At 35.0% G+C, this 14,614-nt stretch overlaps 1 protein-coding gene across 1 annotated transcript in view; it reads right to left on the bottom strand.

Moving 5' to 3' along the window:
- Positions 1-10,825, bottom strand: part of siah2l (seven in absentia homolog 2 (Drosophila)-like) — a 28,104-nt gene extending 17,279 nt beyond the window's left edge. Inside the window, exon 1 of the mRNA XM_042711092.1 lies at positions 10,251-10,825. Coding sequence (XP_042567026.1) covers positions 10,251-10,691 — 441 coding nt within the window. The 5' untranslated portion in view covers positions 10,692-10,825. The remainder of the gene's footprint in view (positions 1-10,250) is intronic.
- Between the last annotated feature and the right edge of the window lie 3,789 nt (positions 10,826-14,614).

Here is a 14,614-nt window from a genome sequence, read left to right as displayed (position 1 = left end):
TAATGCTTCACTTCAGTCATCCTTTCTGCCTACACCCTCCAGAGATACTCAAAGTCACTCTTTCATTTCTGTTATTCTTTGCTCTCTGAAGTTCATATGTCAATGTGCTGACCATGTCCTTTCTCAACACAACCTGCAAACACACACATGCAGTTTGTGTGTATGTAGTTGCAGAGGGGCAAGCAAGTCAACCTGTGAGCAACTCATCTGTGAAATTAATTACGGGCTGCTCAGTGCTCACATTCATTGCTCTAGTGATATGATGAAGGGGCCGCAGCTATTACAGGAGGGGTAGGAAACACTGTGTGCTAAAATGGCTTTAAAGGGTTAGTTCACCCAAATATTAAAATTATGTCATTAATGACTCACCCTCATGTCGTTCCAAACCCGTAAGACCTCCGTTCATCTTCGGAACACAGTATAAGATATTTTAGATTTAGTCCGAGAGCTTTCAGTCCCTCCATTGAGAATGTATGTACGGTATACTGTCCACGTCCAGAAAGGTAATAAAAACATCATCAAAGTAGTCCATGTGACATCAGAGGGTCCGTTAGAATTTTTTGAAGCATCGAAAATACATTTTGGTCCAAAAATAGCAAAAACTACGACTTTATTCAGCGTTCTCTTCTCTTCCGTGTCTGTTATGAGCGCGTTCACAATACTGCAGTTTAGTGATATCCGGTTCGCGAACGAATCACTCGTTGTAACCGGATCTTCTTGAACCAGTTCACCAAATCGAACTGAATCGTTTGAAACGGTTCGCGTCTCCAATAAGCATTAATCCACAAATGACTTAAGCTGTTAACTATTTTAATGTGGCTGACACTCCCTCTGAGTTCAAATAAACCAATATCCCGGAGTAATCCATTTACTCAAACAGTACACTGACTGAACTGCTGTGAAGAGAGAACTGAAGATGAACATCGAGCCGAGCCAGATATAACGAACGAATGATTGACTCGTTCTCGAGTCAAGAACCGTTTCTGTTGGACGCGTCCGATTCGAGAACCGAGGAGCTGATGATACTGCGCATGCGTGATTCAGACTGACACACAGCGCGTCTGAACCGAACTGGTTCTTTTGATGATTGATTCTGAACTGATTACTAATGTTATGAGCGCGGGTAAACCGAAGGCTTGAATCAAGGGCAGTCATCGCCAATGAAGTCATTACGTTGATTCAAAAGAACTGGTGAACTGGTGAACCGTTTTCTTCAACCAGTTTATTGAATCGAACTGTCTGAAAGAACCGGTTCGCGGAAAAGAACAGAAACTTCCCATCACTACTAGTGATCCGAAAACCTATGCAACCGGTTCTTGACTCGAGAACAAGTCAATGTTTCGTTCGTTATCTGGCTCGGCATCTTCAGTTCTCTCTTCACAGCAGTTCAGTCAGTGTACTGTTTGAGTAAATGAATTACTCCGGGATATTGGTTTATTTTGACTCAGAGGTAGTGTCAGCCACATTAAAAAAGTTAACAGCTTAAGTCATTTGTGGATTAATGCTTATTGGAGACGCGAACCGTTTCAAACGATTCAGTTCGATTTGGTGAACTGGTTCAAGAAGATCCGGTTACAACGAGTGATTCGTTTGCGAACCGGATATCACTAAACTGCAGTATTGTGAAACGCGCTCATAACAGACACGGAAGAGAAGAGAACTGAACGCTGAATAAAGTCGTAGTTTTTGCTATTTTTGGACCAAAATGTATTTTCGATGCTTCAAAAAATTCTAACGGACCCCTCTGATGTCACATGGACTACTTTGATGATGTTTTTATTACCTTTCTGGACGTGGACAGTATACCGTACATACATTCTCAATGGAGGGGACTGAAAGCTCTCGGACTAAATCTAAAATATCTTAAACTGTGTTCCGAAGATGAACGGAGGTCTTACGGGTTTGGAACGACATGAGGGTGAGTCATTAATGACATAATTTTAATATTTGGGTGAACTAACCCTTTAAGATCCACCTCTCAGAACAGCTCATGTGTGAAAACTGCCGATTTCTCATTAATCCTTTAATTTCTTTAATTAATTGACAGTGAGTGCCTTGAAAACTCTTTGCATGTGTGGCTACATTTGTATAATAGTGCATGTGACATATGTGTTTACACATTCATGGTTTATTAATAGCAGCACACTCAGTATAAGAAAGAGGAAGGCTATGTGCATTGCAATTTCACAGTATATAACAAATTGCACAGTAATACATTGTGCATGGTACCACTGAAACACATTTTACATGATACTATGATACATGATATATGATACATGATACATGATACATGTATATATATATACACACACACACACACACAGTATATACACACACACACACAGTATATATATATATATATATATATATATATATATATATATATATATATATATATATTATATATATATATATATATATATATATATATAAAATTAAATCGCAGTAAATAAGATATTCACAAAACATTTCTGAAGCCTAAAATAACCTGTTTATTGTTTATATAAATTATAAATAATTTATTTAACAATAAACATTTTACAATATTTTAATATATTTACTCAATTTTCAATTTAAGGTTTTATATAAATAAAAATACAAAAATACATAGATTTTATGTTTTGTTTAAATAAATTAAAATATTTTATTTAAATAAAAATATTAATATGTTTGTTTAAATAAAACCTAATTTTCAATAAACAAATTACAATATATTTTAATATTTATTAAATTTTTTGTAAAGATTTCATTTAACTAATACACAAAGAATTTGTTAATAGTTATTTATCATTTGTTAATATTTATTATTTAAATCTAAAAACAATAAGTCAGAGATTATTACATATTGACAAGACTTTTTCAATAAAATGTAAATGATATTAATATTTTATATATTCTTTTTTGTAAACATTTTATATAAATGATACTCAAAATATTGGTTAATATTTATTTTTTAATATAATAAATAAAGAAATATTAACAAATTACAAACAATTAAACAAATTTAATTGTAGAAACAATAAAGATTGAAAAGGCTGTCAGTAGATTTTGTACCAGACACTTTTGTTTAGGCAAGTGGACACTTTTTAGATGATGCCCAAAATATCAAAATTGTTAACATCACCCTGCCAGGAAGCTTTTCAATAACTATGGTAAATCATGGTAACAATAAATATTTCAGCTAAGAAGTATGTGAGAATGAATCTACAAGAATATAAGCTCACAAAACCACATACATGCTGGGTTTCAGAGGCAGCAGAGCTTTGTGTGTTGTGTACACAGATGATTGGAGGAGTGTTACACTCAGTGCTGCAATCAATGCGATGCATGCGCAGTAGCCAGGTGTCACCAGTGTTCGCCACACTGGGGTGCTCTCTTCTTTAAACAGGGTATGGTGGGGATCATAACAAACTTCTAATTCGCTGTGCACCCACCTCCAAGTGAAGTCAATTCAAGTCTGCCTTATTGTCAATTCTTCCACATGTACAGTACATACATACAGAGAATTGAAATTGCGTTACTCTCAGACCCCTGGTGCATACAGATAACACTAACAGTAGAACATAAAATACAGATATAAAATATAAAGTACAACTATACAAATAGGTCATGTAAAAAGAAAGATAAGTAAAGCAGCACAAGGCACATGGCAGATAGAGTGCAAACCAGTGAAGTAAACAGTGCAGATATAATGATTGTAGTGTGGTTAAAGTGTCAGTGCTGAATGAGGTAGTGAGCAGACCGATGCTGCACAAAGTGACTGGTGCAGGTCCCAGTGTGTTAGAGGGAGCTGGTGGGGGGGACTGAGGTTCAGAGTTCAGTGGTGCATGGGGAAAAGGAGGGGAGGTGGGGGCGAGGTCAGGAGGGAGCTTAGCTTCCTGACAGCCTGATGGATGATGCTGTCCTTCAGTCTGCTGGTCCTGGCCTGGAGACTCCGCAGTCTCCTCCCTGATGGCAGCAGACTGAAGAAGCTGTTGTGACGGGTGAGTGGGATCACCTGCGATGCATAGGGCTTTGCGGATGAGACGGGTTCCGTAAATGTCCTGGAGGGAGGGGAGAGAGACACCAAGAATCTTCTCAGCTGCTCTCACTATGCGTCGAAGAGTCTTCCGGCAGGACGCGTTGCAGGCGCCATACCACACAGTGATGCAGCTAGTCAGCTCTCGATGGTGCCTCTGTAGAAGGTGCACATGATGGGGGCCGGGGCTCTGACTCTTCTCAGTTTGCGGAGGAAGTAGAGATGCTGTTGTGCTTTCTTGGCCAGTGCTGCGGTGTTGTCGGTCCAGGAGAGGTCCTCTGTGATGTGCACACCCAGGAACTTGGTGCTGCTCACTCTCTCCACAGTCACACCGTTGATGGTCAGAGGAGCATGCTGACCATCATAGTTCATAGCATTCATAGTGACAGAAGCTTGTGTCTTAACAAACCCGCGGAACAAGCTGAAAATAGACTCACACATTAAAATAAATACCCAGGCCTGAGGGGACTAAGCATATCCATGTCTAATCTTGTTACGTATGCCAACTGGACACAGCCACCCACTGCCAAAGCCTGGCTTGTGAGGAAAGCAGCTCAGTGACAGTTCTGAAGAACTGCTCCCTTCCTGCCAGACTGTCTGGGCCGTGCTCCAAACGGACATCCTACATGAGGAGTGCTACTAAGACATCTGAGGAGACACAGTCTTCCATTTCCTTTTCCACTTCTCCCAAAGCGTGTTTCTTATAAACCAAATAAATCATTCTTGGGAATGTGAAAAAAGCAGATCCTGTTTCAGGATCAACTCATGTATATCTGTCATACCTGTTGTATGCTAACAGGAAACTATTTCAGGTTTAAGAATGAATCTGAAAAGTTCATCCAGATTAAAAGAAAGAGGGAAGGAAAAGGGGTGAGGGTGAGGGGTTTACACAGAGGACCCCTGCACAGTGTAGTCCTTCATGACTTTGTGTCTAGGACAAAAAAAAAAATAATAATAATAATAATAATAATAATAATAATAATAAATCAGAAATATCAAGAATTTGGCTTTTTAAATGACAAGGAAAGTTTAATTATGATTGTGAAATGTCATGTGGTGCAAGTCTACAAAAACGTTATAATATTTATGAATTAATAACTGAATGAATTAATGATACAAAAATATTTTACCTTAAGATTAAGATGATGTACACGTACATGTACTCAAGGTGTAAGAAAATGTGTTATTACTTTTTTCCGGTTTGTTACACCACATGACAATTTTATAGTCATTAAATTTATCAAGTTCTCAAATGTTCACACTGAGTCAAATTTACTTCCTTTTTGAGTCCACTACCAGTCCAAAGCCGTGAGATTCTGCTTTTGCACTAAGTGCCAAGCTATTCGCTAACACCCATTAATGTCACTCGATAATCAGTATCTTAGGACAATGGTCACAGATATGTGCTTTGGTGATGAAAGCATGATGAGAACGGTGTTTAAGTTCCTTTTGCTTTATGGATTTAAAATACAACATGAAATGTTGTGTGAAAAAAAAAGAAAGTAATTTCAGAGGCTGTGTACGTAATTTCATTTTCATTAAATATTATTAAGACTTTATTAATATAATTTAGACTTATATTATTAAGACTTTATTATTAACACTTTTATTTTCACTTAGAATAACATGCACCAATAAAATATGCAAAGATAAAACCAGTAAAAAGCATATTAAAAAAAACTCTTATTATTTTGAAAATTCTTTGAAATTCTGTCATCATTTATTCACCCTCATCATGTCTTGACTTTCTTTATTCTCTGAAACATAAGAAATATTTTGAAATGGTTAAGTCTTTTTTCCTTCTTTTTTTTGTTCATAGAATGAAAGTAGACAGTCAGGAAAATTTTTGGTTACCAACATTTTTCAAAAAATCTAATTTTGTGTATCACAGAAAAAAATCAGTCTCAACTCTGAAAGCATCTTAAATGAGCAAATTCATGAAAAATATTTTAATATTAATAATTAGTAATATTTTCTATATATTACTGAGAGTGTGTTTTTTATTGATTTTTATTTTAAAAATATTATTATTATTTTTAAATTAATTATACTGTAACTTTCAAATCTCAATGTCCTCCCCAGTCCAAAAACACAATTTATTGAACCCAAGCTGCAATAAGAATCTAGCATTAACAAAGTGTTTCTAACTCTTTTGGTAATTCTAAAAACACCAGCATAAATGGCCCATTTATTTGTTTAAAGGGGTCATATGATGCAATATCAATTTTTCCTATCCCTTTAGAGTGTTACAAGCTCTTGGTGCATAAAGAACATCTGTAAAGTTGCAAAGACTAAAGTCTCAAACCCAAAGAGATATTCTTTATAAAAGTTAAGAGTCAACCACGCCAACCTACAACGGCTCGTTTAAACACCCCCCCCACATGTCTACGTCACGATGTGGAAAGATCTGCATAACACCACCTGAATGTTCACTAAAAGAAAGAAGGCGTAACCTTTGATTCTCACTGTTGCCGCCGCCACCATGTTGTGGAGAAGCTGTGTGTTTCATTGTGAAAGCGAAACTACTTCATTTGGCCTTCTAAAAGAGGACACAACTAAAAATCAGTGGTTAACCTTTTCAGTGGTGAGTTTAAAATATTCTAGCGGTCCCCCCAGAATGAGATTTTTTTTTAAGGCTGTTTCCATGGCGATGTGTCAGGCTTGTCATGTGACACACATCTACATGTGACACACATCTACAATAACACTGTATGACAGATGGATTGCTTTTATTTTGTTTTTCCTTTTTTTATTTAAAATATTTACAAACTTGCATAGCATGTCATGAACAATCTGATATTCCAATGCATAAATGTGTAAATGAGTGTTTTGTCTTTTAAAAACCTTTCTAAATGATCTTGATCGTGATGTGTAATGTGAGATGGGCGCCGTCATGTTTGTTCGCGCTGCAGTTCAGAGAGTCCTGTCAGTCAGATTTACAGCATGTGAATTCATCAATCTCTCCCAAAATACAAGTAATAAGTGGCGGGTGAACTGGGTGAAGAATAGTGTGAACTTTATAGTTACTTACACTATGTGTATTCTGATATGAATAAAACACATCTGCAAATTAAATTTGAATGGATTGTTATTGTTGCTTCAATAGATGTGTATTTTTCGAACTCTAAATGTATTGTTTTACTAGTATTTATGTGTATTTCAATGTCTGAAACCTAAAATATGCATTATGTGGTTAATAACACTGCATAGTTGTGATAATATGACAAGAGCAGTGCACGTCTCTCTCTGGCTCAGCGCAAGCCACGTGCAGTTATGCCACGTCACCGAACGCTGTAAATCCCATATGTGGGACCATACTCCATGGGGCACAGAAATAAAAATCCCATATGTGGGACCGTACCGCTCAAAGAGTTAAGTTATATTTACAAAACTGTTCCAGAACAGTTTAACCCAAACATTCAGATGTGTGCAGCGCATTTTACGGAAGACGCGTGCGATGTGCAAAGCAACGCGTTAAAAGACAGTACAAGTCATTATAATAAGTAACTATGTGCCTACTTGATGCTACAAATGCCTCGTTTGTTTTATTGGCTTTGTCTCATCAACACCAGGACACGGCATCGCATTATTGTAAGGGGCGTAACATTTCCCTCACACACTTGAGCAATTCGGCCAATCACAACACATGGGATAACTGGCCAATCAGCTCATCGTTCGCTTTTCAGAACGATGAGCTTTGTAAAAATCGACATGTTTCAAAAAGGCAGGGCACAGAGGAGCAACAATAATGACCAGTATGTGGAAAATAATGTGTTTTTTTAACCTTAAACCGCATAAACACATTGCATTACACCAAATACACAAAATAATGTTCTTTTACCCCAAACTGCAGTAAAATAAACTGTCATAAATGTGATAAAACTGTCCCAAAAAAAAAAAAAAACTAGACTGTAAGTGGATAAAATTAAATTAAATTATACAAACAGCATGATATGATGCCTTTAAAGAGCAAAGTTGCTGTCATCTGTTGAATGCAGCATATGCCACAGTCCCAGAATGATTGTTTTCACAACATCCCTTCACAAAAACTGAGGTCCCATATACTTTAATGCTGTTGGTACAGAGCATCGAATAACTAGCTGACAAAGCCCTTTCCTGAAACAACAGCGGATCCAGCTTTACTTTCACTACAAACGTTGAAGGCTACTTTTCTTTACTGATGGCTGGTATCACTCTAGAAACTGCACTACATCACGTACAAGCCACGTCCAGATTACAGCCACTGTAAAGGAGGAAACTTTACCCCAGGGAATAAGAGTAGTGATCAACTTTCACAGGCCAGTGATAACAGAATACAACTTTAATGTACTGATGATGCAATCAGGTCAGTCACAGTAAAAAGAAAACCTACAGCTCAAACTGCCCAAAAATTGTTAAAAAATGACTTAAATGAAAACTGAAATTAATGTAACAGCAGTGTCAAGAAACATCTTTAGTTTAGACAGAGCTTTCTAATGCAATTTGATTTATCAAATAATGATCACAATCAAGTTATATTAGGCTTTAATAAGATGTTTAAACCAAACAATCAAACTTGTTTGTACTTCCAGTAATTGCTCCAGTAAAATATGAATGATCCTTGTTTGACAATGGAAATTATAATTTTCCCTGACAATATTTAAGCAATTGCATTGTGTGTTTTAGAATCAGAAATACAAATGTTGGAATTGTGAATGAATCACTTTTGATATGATTCAGTTCCCCTAGTTAATAAATGATTTTCTGATTGTGTTCTGCGAAACTAACAAAATGTTGCCATTTATTAACAAAAAGCACGATACCACGAAAAGTTATTGACACGATAGTGTGATAAAGAAACATATATGTATGAGAAAATAAACCAAAAAGAAACAAGCGTTCTGAATTTTGTTTTGTTTTGTTTTTTTCTGTTGAGTATGACTATAAATCACATAATCCAAAAAACAATAAAAAAAAAAAAAAAAACTCATAATGAAAATTAACAACATAATTCAGTCATCAGAAAGATTTGCAAAAACCGTGATTTAGTTTGATTCATTTGGACAGTTCACTCACGCACTGAATCGTTTGTAGTGGTTTCTCACACTGAAATAGTAACAGGATATTTTATAAGATGCAAAATAAAGGGCACTTAGTTAGACTGATAAAGTCCTTAGCCAGATAAAAACGAGACTAAGAGGGATAGTCTTAATGTATATATTATTTCGTGTACTGCATTTAAAGACAATGTACATACTTAGCCATACCATAACTGTAATAAATAAATAAATTAATTAAAATAATAATAACAATATAATAGTTTTAAAATATGGGGACACTTTTTGATGTGGGTACGTGTGAAACTATGCCCCTATTTTGAAGCCGAAATGTTCCATTTCTGCACCTATAGTGTGACCAAATGGAATTACAAAAAAAAAAAAGGATTGTTCTCAAACAGGTTTCCATCAGCCTCCCTAGCTGCCATTGGTTGGACAAACTGATAACACCGCCCACAAAACAATGCCATTGACTGAGACAATGTAGATACACTGGCGATGATCATGTATTTAAAAATATAGTAGGGCTGTCAAATGATTAATCACGATTAATCACATCCAAAATAAAAGTTTTGTTTACATAATATATGTGTGTATACTGTGTATATTTATTATGTATATATAAATACACACACATGCAAGTATATTTTTAAGAAGAATATGTTATGTTTATATATTAAATATATTTATATATAATATAAAATATAAAATATAAGAATATAAATATATAAATGTATATACATGTAAATATTTTCTAAATATATAATTTATGTGTGTGTATTTATATATACATAATAAATATACCCTGTACACATACATTTATTATGTAAACAAAACTTTTATTTTGGATGTGATTAATCGTGATTAATCATTTGACAGCCCTAAAATATAGTATTGATTTTTCATTGATATTTTCATATGAATGACTGAATATTATTAAGCTGTTATAAAGGAAAGTATTTAACACGGAATTTATACACACTTCAGCTGGATGTGTCACTGGAAATATAAAAGGAGTCTAAAAATATGAATGAAGAAGAAGAGCTGCATCCTGGCTTGATGCAACACACCTGTGGCATCTGAGCTTTAGTTACACGATATGACCACACTTCCTAAACTCACGTGCCATCATACAGAACTGAATGAAACAATGTTGCAGGCAACTTTGGATTGGTTATGACAGCAGTTGTTCTTACCTTACACGGAAACGGCAGAGTAGATGCAACTTTTTCCATTGCCAAGTTCCTTATGCTCGGCGTGAGAGGGCCGCGACAAGTTGGACAACAGCTGAGCTTTTGCCGACATTGGTTACACACCAGATGCCCAGCCTGGCACTGCAAGATCGGAGGCAGCACATAGTCGAAACACACCGGGCACTCAAACAGCGCTGTCAGCTCGGCTGACTGTCCCGGTAGGGCAGCGGCTGGAAGGGATACAGCAGCCGCGGATACCGTACCAGAGCCTGCGACAGAGTCCGACACCCCCACGGAGGCTGCTGCTGCGGCCGCGGCCGCGGCAGCGGCGGCGGCTGCAGCAGCAGAGGCGGTTGTTACTCCAGAACCTCCATGCTTACTTCCTGCTGCTTTACCAGCTCCGAGTCCTCCGGCCGCACCACCCGCAGAGGACGGACGGCTCATGGCGAGGAGTGTCGATCTCAAATGGTGTAAAGCCCAGACGAGTTCAAGCCCGAGTGCCCCACCGTATACCCCCCGACTGAAGACAGACTCGGTTCCGAACAGCCTTCAGTCCCCCGCGGATACAACATGGCCGCCATAGTTTGAGAGCGAGTAACGAGCCTATTGGATGAAGGAGCTTTGATTGACACTCTCCTCAGTCAATCACAGAACCGCTCTTGACGTCTACGTAAGAGTCGCTGGAATATGCAGTAATTACGTGAGTGATGATAACAAATTGGGTAATGCACAGTCATTCTTTAAATCTGTTAAAGAAGCTATTCAAAAGATAAATTAATCTTGCTTTTAAAATGTGCGACCAAGATATTTCTTTAAATGAAGTACTTCACTGCATTAACAAACTCAGACATCTTGATCGGATTCCAATCGGACAGGCCATGCACAAAAAACGGATTTGGACTGACAGTCTGAACAAGGCTTAAGTCACCCGGGAATGATTGTTTAATTAGTGAATATTATAAATATTTTCAAAATGAGTTATCACCTTTTTTGTTAGCTGTATTTAGAGAATACGACAAGGTTATTTACCCAATTCACTGGTATGTTAACTTAATACTGCTAATTGTGTATTTAAGAACAATGGCTAAATAACTACCAGAAATCTAAAGGAAACATTTGGAATATCATCCCTGAGTAACGTACATTTTTGATAAATTGGGGTGGTTTAGAATGTTTTTTTTTTTTTAATTACATTTTTATTTGTATTTATTTATTTTATTTTATTAGGTGCAATTTCGATGTAAATAAGGTTCAGATAAAGCTTTCTTCTTTTCATAAACAGTTTTTTTTTTATTTTTTTTTTTTTATTATTTTTTTTTTTTTATGGATGCTCATTTTTAAGCATAACATTTCTCCACATAACAGTGATTTGGAACAACAAATATATTATGTTTAAAAATAAGTAAAAATAATAACTTATTTTACAGAAACTGGTACAATAATGCTATAATCTTGGTGAGACAATTATTCAAGAATAATGGACATCTCTTTAATTATTGTGAATTCCTTATTATTATAATATCCTTGTAACTGTTAAAGAGTTTGCAGTAGTATTTGATGCCATTGCTGGTGGCCTTATTCAGCTATTGTCTGTCAATATCTTCTGAGTCTATTCCCTTATATATAAATCAGTTAAGTATTAATGGAGTGAAAATTATAAATAATAAATGTAATAACTTTTATATAAAAATAAAAATTATGTAGAATCACATTATTGCCAAAATGCAAACCTTTTTTTGGAATTCATTATATAATATAAAGAGATAGAAAAGAGGTCTGGAGTACCTAATAAATACTGTCTCATCAATAAAGTTGAAGAAATTACATATAAAGTCATTCATTAAGTAGTCACATTTTTTTCAAGAAACTTGGAGACCACGTGTCTATTGTAACTTAAAAGAGGAATCCATAAAACACTTATTTTATGAATGTGTATTTACCCAATTGTTTTTTACTGATATTGAATATCTAATATTTTGGAGCAAAATTTGGTAATTAATTTAATAATCATGTATAGGAAAAAGTATACAAAAATGCACTAATAATAAATAAACCTTACATTATTTAAAACTGAACTTAAGCATTACTTTAAGATCTTAAAAAATGTAATAAATAAAAAAGCAAAAATGATGTATAGCATTTTTTATCCTTTTCTTTTGGAATTTTTTTGCAAGTTATCCCGTTAGTTTCTTTTTTTAATGTTGGTTCTTTGATGCTATGAATGTAATTGATAATAGCTGAATACACTGTGATCCTCTATATATGTTGTCACTGTTCTTGTTATGCAATTTAAAAAAAAAGAAAAGAAAAGAAAAGTTATTCTGTTAGTGGCTGTAGTGAAGTAAGCAGCGAACAGTTGCACTGTGGCCCTTCAACATGACCAAGGATGTTTCACGGTTTATGCAGTCAGAAGACTGTTGCATTTATAAGCCTCAAACTAAACCATTTTTTATTAAACAGAATGAGTTACATAGATTAAGTCTTAATAAAACGTTTTAACAGGGCTATTAAGTTGAATGAGGCATAAAAGGAACAAATTAATGATACTATATGAACACTATATTTATTACCTCTAATAATCCCTCCTCTTTTCTGGTTCAGTAAAGTTTTTTTCATGTATGAACCTGCTTGGGATGCACAGAAAAAAAAATGCACGAGTATATTCAAACAAAATGGATAACTACATAAACTACATTAAAATGTGCTGTTTTAAACACTTTTCAAACATTCTTAGATGCATTTACATGTTGAAATACACATTTCAGTAATCCTGGGTATTCCTACATCTGGTGTAATTTGTTGCTTTAATGTGCAATTAACCAGTTAAAATAAAAATATTTTAGAAACTTTGTACATCTCATTTGCTGAATCTAAATTTACTTTATTTACGTGTAAATTATCTTTTTTTTTTCAGCCATCCATACATACTCATATATCATGATCAGGATTGATCATTGACCAATACCACGATTGAGGTGCCCTTGAGCAAGGCACCGAACCCCCAACTGCTCCCCGGGCGCCGCAGCATAAATGGCTGAACACTGCTCCAGGTGTGTGTTCACTGCTGTGTGTGTGCACTTTGGATGGATTAAATGCAGAGCACGAATTCTGAGTATGGGTCACCATACTTGGCTGTATGTCACGTCACTATGTCACTATCAGATGACCAGAAGCATGGGCATGCAAGAAGAGTGTCAAAATATTCGATATGTAGTATAGTTTACATAACTACATAGGATTAATATTTTATTTACATTTAAAAAGTTTTAAAATGTATTACTTGTGTAAAAGCACATGGATCTTTCCCTGTCTAACCAGCTCCCTCTGCTGGCATTTCATTGATTCATTATAATTACATTCAAATTTTATAGCAAATAATGAATATGCTTTAAATTATCTGAATAACTGTCATTGAAATGCTTTCCTTCCACCCATCAAAACGGTGAAGGTTTTTTTTGTTTTTGTTTATTGCACCACAGTAAACCAACTTAACCACTAAATTTGTTCTATGTAAATACATGATACATTTTTTATTGTTTATTTGGCTTCCAACCCTCCTGGGGTCCACAAATCTGTACAAAATAACAAATACTATATAAATAATTTAAATAAGAACAAATATATATATATATATATATATATATATATATATATATATATATATATATATATATATATATACACACACATACGGTAAAAAGAATTAAGCCTTATACACTTGACGTTTTATAATCACGCCTAAAACCCACATTTACATGCTTTTTTTTTTTTAACATGTTGTATGATACTTGATTACCTTATGAAAATATACCAGCAGTCTTAAATGTAATTTATCCTTCACTAACAGCCATGATCATTTTCCATAAAATGGGCCTGAAATGGATAATGAAGCACTAGCCTGGCTGCTCTATTCTGAACCTTGTTACTTGTTCCACTGGCATCCTATCAATAAATAAATTCAAGTCAACAGCCTTAGTAATATTATAATGATTTAAAATGATATTTTTTTTCTATTTTTTCTAAATAAATCTATTAACTCAAACCCACTTAGTAATTGTTTGCAGCTCATCACTTAAGTTTTTCTGAACCTCAGCTGATGTATGTGCTGCACAAAACATTGCAGAATCATCTGTACACATAACTATGTTAGCATTATCAACAACATATGGTAAATCTTTTATGAAAATAGAAAACGATAATGGTCCTAAACAACTACCTTGTGGAACACCACAATAAGTATTTTTAGCGTCTGAAAAAGATCCATTATAAAACACTCTCTGTTTTCTATTAGAAAGATAACTTCCTATCCAGTCCAGGGCTTTAAGTGAAAAACCATAACATTTTAGTTTAGCCACATGAATATCAAG

Source organism: Cyprinus carpio, chromosome A21, assembly GCF_018340385.1.
Source record: "Cyprinus carpio isolate SPL01 chromosome A21, ASM1834038v1, whole genome shotgun sequence".
Classification (NCBI taxonomy): Eukaryota; Metazoa; Chordata; class Actinopteri; order Cypriniformes; family Cyprinidae; genus Cyprinus; species Cyprinus carpio.
Note: the sequence above shows the minus strand (reverse complement) of the source record. Positions and strands in the feature narration are given on the sequence as shown.